Source organism: Limulus polyphemus, unplaced genomic scaffold (assembly GCF_000517525.1).
Source record: "Limulus polyphemus unplaced genomic scaffold, Limulus_polyphemus-2.1.2 Scaffold1771, whole genome shotgun sequence".
Classification (NCBI taxonomy): Eukaryota; Metazoa; Arthropoda; class Merostomata; order Xiphosura; family Limulidae; genus Limulus; species Limulus polyphemus.
This window is the reverse complement of record NW_013667381.1, coordinates 154,946-161,010: the sequence shown is the minus strand read 5'-3', so window position 1 is coordinate 161,010 and position 6,065 is coordinate 154,946. Positions and strand designations below refer to the sequence as shown.

Genomic DNA, 6,065 nt, shown 5'->3' with positions numbered 1-6,065 from the left:
TATATATATATATATATATATATATATATGTGTGTGTGTGTGTGTGTGTGCTAGAATGGGAAAATAAAAAATTATTCTTATGACCTAACTAAATTTTGTAAGCATCACGAACCAACCGTGAAGTATGTTTTTCTCTTGTCACATTTATAGACCTAAAAGTTTTATTTTAATGTGAAACTACAAGTATTTGATTGTACCTTGGAATCTGTAAATAAATATTATTTTATAATGATTTGGAGAGGAATGTAGAAAGTAATTTTTCCTTTTTTTCAGCAGTAATACCTGTATTAACTTCTGAAGCATAAGTGTTTCATTACTATCTTCTACTCTCAGAAATTATATATTATTAGTTATTTTTATAGTCTATTTTCAAGTAAGTTAATTAATACATGTGAAAGAAAAGTCCTGAAATACGTTAAAACCTCTCAATAAGAAAAATATTGGATACTTGTAAATAAGGCTGAAGCATTTTAAGATCTAAGTAGTTTAAAATACTTAATCCAGATGCTTGGTCTTATTCTCCAAATTGGATTTTTCATTCATGGATTTTTTTGTGTATTAATATTTCTAGGATATGGCAAGATGGGCCAAAACCTTAAATCAGAGGAAAGAAAATGCAAAATTGGGGTTAATCACTTCACAGAATAGGGCGATGTTAGAACAAGCCAAACAATCTGCTGCAGCTGATGCTGGGTTTGCTGTTCTGGAGAAGAGAACAACTCCTGCAGAAAGAAAGTCCTTAGTATCTGAAGCTTTAAGGAAAGAAGTGGAGAAGACAAAAAAACTTCAGATTCCATTAAGTGGTATGATGGAGCAAAGTTCACTACCTTAATACTTCCTTTGAATGATATGAGGCAGTTTTACACTGGTAAACTAGATGCATAGGTTGTTGATTGGTAAATTGGAAAGAATAAATAGATTAATTAAAGAAATAAAGGTGTTTGGGTAGCCTAGATGGTAAGGGTTTTTTCTCTACCTGAAGGTCACAGATTGAATGTAGGATGCCTACGTTACCTTGTTATGTACAACAACGTGTATTGCAGCAAAGACTTGACATGTTTAGTGTGCAGGAAAGGGAGCCTGGGCTATTATAACCAATGCTGTTACTCTAATGTGCACTGTTACCTTTGAAAAAAAAACCTAAAACTGGCAAAAGATAATTTTGGAACAGACGAGAGTCATCATTTTTCATAGTTATCTGTCTAAGATGCTTTTTTTTTTTGTCTTAAGTCTTTTAAATTGTTTAAATTTAGATCTGATTACACTTTGTGCAGGTAATGACACTAAGCAAGACAAAACCTGTCCAGACTTTTCTTAGATACTATTTGACTGACCCTTTCTTTCAGAATATTAACACTTATGAAGAGATTTAACCCTTTAATAACAACAACACAATTTTTAAACTCCTTTCTGTGCATGTCACTGAGTTATGTTCAAAATCTAATTAACCCTTTCAAGATGGGTCAAGGGTGAAAAGCCATGTAATCTCATTTGTTGACTCGCATTCAAAATTTTATTGAACTAATATTTCATGAATTTATGTCAATAAGTTGGGTATCAAACTGTATATTATTATACAAATTTTAGTACCATATATTACTCAATTTCTTAATTTAAAAACTTTACACATTATATAAACTACACTAATGTAACATTTAGGCAGTTCTTTTAACTATTATACGTGATGTACATTTTTGGGGTGGTGGTTAATGAAAGTGTTCCAAATGCGACATTAATTTCTTGACTACCTAATACATAATGTGCTTCAATCTGAATCACGTTGTCTTTTTTGGTTTAACAAGTTCAACTACAGTTTTGTTTTGTTGATGCCTTTATGTTTTATCTAGAACAGTATAAAATTTTGCTGTATGTTTTGCATACGAGTATTTTTTCAAATGACTAAAATTTATTGTCATGCAATTTGAACATTTAAATGTGGAAATTATTACTTCATCAGTTTGTGATGTAAGTCACATATCTCATCAAAATACTGAAGAAGAATGAGATTTGCTTCTTAAAACACCAGTCAGTTATTACAGTGAAATAGTTTAATGAGTTTGGTTTTCTAGCATATGAAAGTAAGAATGAGGCTCATGATGAAATTTGGTTTTCTAGCATATCCTCATTCTAAAGTACACTTTTGTTTTAACAGGTATTAGTAAACCTTCTATCAAGCCAAACCTTGTGGCAGCCTATGGTGAAGACAGTGACTCAGATATTGAGCCTGAACCTGTAGATGTTCGGCAACCTATACATGATCCTCTTAAAGCTTGGGAAATTAAGTTAACAGATCTAAAAAAGATGGCATGTTTACTATGTAAACGTCAGTTTCCTAACAAAGATGCACTTACAAGACACCAGCAACTCTCAGATCTACACAAGGTAGGAAATATGATGTTGTGTAAGATTTGTGAATAAATCATCCTTTTTAGGGCTTAATAATGTTAAAGTAGTAAATAATTAATTGTGGTATATAGGATTGAACTATTACTGATGTTGTATTTGGATACCCTTACATTAACTCTCTCTCTCACGGACAGGTCAAAGGGTGCATGTCACAACATTTCAATTATTTTCAAAATTTAGTTAAATGATTTTATTATTATGGTAAGTCAATAAAATTGGCATCACAATGTGGTTTGTAATTCCCATTTTAATGTTATATATGTGTTTTAATTTCTTACTTCGAAAGAAAATATTTAAACAAATACCAAATATGCTTTTTTGTATGTCATATGGTGTATCTTCTTGTCTTATTGCTCAGTTTATACTTTATTTCTTCTACCATACAATGTTTATAGTAGTTAAAGAATTAGAAACTCAAACTTCACAAATTTACCAGCTAGGATACAAAATAAGTACCTCCCATCTGTGTGATTTGCTGAGATATCAAAGTATTTTACAAACCTACAAGGGTAGCTCTGACCACCACTATATTCTTTTGAAACCTCTTATCTACTAATGCCTATTTCTCTTAAGTCCATGTTTATAACTAATAGAAAGAGCACATTCCAAACTATGTAAATCTGACAGTTGTTCCTAATTGGCTTGAAGGGGAAACTTGTATATGATTGGAAATTATGAAGAATGTTTAATAAGTCATTGCTCTGAGCAGAAATTAGATTTTTTAATCCACATATAGCCTAGTTAGAAACTAGGTACATTACAGTGGTTTTGTATGTACCAGTATAGTAATTTGATAATTTTTTGGTTTTCTAAAATGGATTTTTGAAATCCATAAAACATTAATTTGTCTTTGAGAGAAGAAATTAAGCTTATGGAAAGGATTAGCAAGTACAACATGCAAATACAAATTAATTTTGTAACATTGTAAGTACTAGAAATCATTGTTTTCCTATATATTTTTTATTTATTGTGCTATGTTTTAAGAAAAATAACTAAGAATTGAGCATTTATGAATAAATAGTAATAATATACATACACTAATATATATATATATATATATATATATATATATATGCACAATTTGTACACCTTTACTGCTAAATTCTGACCACCTCAGGAGGATAACTAACATCCAAATATCTACCAAGTTTATTGGAAAAGCCTGAACTTTGTGCAGAGCCTTATCATTAGCATTTTCTCACACTTTTGTTATTTAGATAATTCTTGTTGCAGCCACTGTACTATAAACTATCCGATAAATCCTTTCCCACTGTGTTCTCAAAGCCAGAATTACGATAAGTTTTGGTAATTGTGTTGCACAAGCTTATTTGCTACCGACAGTGGTGTGTTACAGTGTCAGGTAAACCGCCTAATAGCAGGAGCAGTGAATCACTGCTTTATGATAGGCAGGTTTCTACTTCAGTTGCTGACAGTAAAATGAACATAGAAAATAGATGTGAAAAGATTAGAGGTAGAAACTTGGGGGAAGTACTTTGGAGCTTCATGGTCAATACTAAAGATAACATAACAGTACTACCCACTTCATTTTCACATTTTTCAACCTTTAAAGTTTTATGGTAGTTGCTGAGGTGGTCAAATTGAATGACCCTGTATAGAGATAGGGTAGAGAAAATAGCAGATAAAATATAAAGATTTTCTGGAAAAAAAAATTTGATTTTTATTTAGGATGTCTTAGAGACTATACAAATGAAATTAAAAAAAAATTAAATCTTAACAGGAAACTACTTTACACTCGTGGCAGTCAACACTTTTGATTTTTTGTTGTCTACAAAAGACTTAATGTTTACTAAAAATCTGCGAAGATACACAATACGTGTTAAAAGTTATAGTATGGAAACTCCAATGGTCACTTTGGGGTCACATGGTTGGTGTAATTCACCGAGTCACTAGTAAAAGAGTTAATTGTGCCCGTAGTTTGACAATTTTGGTGAGCTAAAATTATGTTTAATGTCTACATAACTGTCATACTTGTGAGCTGAAAAAATATTTTTGTATGTATAGCAAAACATGGAAACCTTGCGAAGAACGAAACTGACACAAGACGAACTGGAAATAGTGGAAAAGGCTGAGAGAGAGGTATTTACTTACAGTCCTGCATATTCTTGATTTGTAAACTTTTTTGTATTTAGATTTTAAATTTCACAGCTGAGTGAGTTATCCCTTTGTTTTGTTAAAAGTCAGTTTGATTTAAAGTTTGTTACTGTTTCTGATGATTAGTTCTTCCATAATCTTTAACCCTATGGTCAAGGGTCAGAGGGCATGTCATCACACTTGTAGACTCGTATTCAAAATTTAATTTACTATTATTTTATAAATGTATGTCAGTAAGTTTTGCATCAAACTTTAGAATATAATTCAAATTTTAGTATTATACATTAGTTGATTTCTTAATTCGAAAGTAAATATTTAAAAAAAAAGACTAAATATCGATTTTTTTGTTGTGTGTGTGTGTGTGTGTGTCACATGGTACGTGACCTTCTGAGTTCGGTTGGATTAAATTTTATGATGCTCCACAATACAATGTCTATAGTTTCTTACAAATTAGAAACTCAAATTTCTGATATTGGGAAACTAGAATCTAAAATCTGAACCTCCTACCTTTTTATATTTGCTGAGATATCTCAATATTTAGCAAATCCACCATATTGTCTCCATCCACCACTTTGTCTTTTGAGAAGACTTGTTTATCTACACGTACTTTTGTATACCAATAACTTTATAACCAATCAAAAGCTCTACATTTCTTATACATAATTCTGTCACTTAAGTTACTTAAAAGAGAAAATCTCCTATATTGTTGGAAGTATTATGATCAAGGCTATTTACTGGACAGAAATTGGATTTTTTTAGACCAAAATACAATTACGGAGGAAGCCTGGTAACTTCGAGTGGATTTTTGGTGTATTGGTATTGTAATTTGTAATTTTTTCATCAAAACATGTGAATTTAGACAAGGTTTACAACAAGGGTTAGCAATTACGACTCATGAGTCCAAACAAGGACTTTGTAGCATCGTAAGTAGTAGAGGTGATTGTTTCCCAAATAATTTTTACTTACTGCTCTATGTTTTAAGAAAAATAATTGGCATTTAAGTATTTATTTGAAAATAATATATATATGCATATGTAATATATGGTAACCAAAATATTACTGTATTTTACAAAATACTGGTACACTAGTGCTAAGAGTAAGAGATTTGTACTTTGTTGTATTATAGATGAGTATAATTGTTTATATTGTTATTTTTCTACTCGTTTACACTGAGGTAGAATAAACACAAATACAAAACTAATGACTTGGCAATCCAGGAAAAGTTTATTTATGTAATTTGAGAAAGATGGAATGGCTTATAAAAGGCAATGAAATAAAATTAGCACTGGTAAACTTATCTTAACACATGGAAAGGAACTTCTTTACATACAAGTGTATAGATCAAGAAAAAAATGGAGAGGTTTTGAACATATTATTGTACATTCAAACAAAAAGTAATCACTGAATAATTTGTTTCTAAATTGATAAGCAAGAAGGCTAAGCCAAAAATACAAGCTCAACCAAAATGGGCCATATTTATATTACTGGAAACTACATATTTATTGGTTACTGTGTAAGCGATGGTAATATAGTAAATAGGATGTTCA

The 6,065-nt window shown here is 30.7% G+C and overlaps 1 protein-coding gene across 1 annotated transcript in view; it reads left to right on the top strand.

Annotated features, from left to right (window-relative positions):
* Window positions 1–6,065, top strand: part of LOC106464889 (RNA-binding protein 5-like) — a 66,157-nt gene that overhangs the window by 47,841 nt on the left and 12,251 nt on the right. The window contains exons 19-21 of the mRNA XM_022392693.1: window positions 572–803; window positions 2,153–2,382; window positions 4,429–4,503. Coding sequence (XP_022248401.1) covers window positions 572–803; window positions 2,153–2,382; window positions 4,429–4,503 — 537 coding nt within the window. The remainder of the gene's footprint in view (window positions 1–571; window positions 804–2,152; window positions 2,383–4,428; window positions 4,504–6,065) is intronic.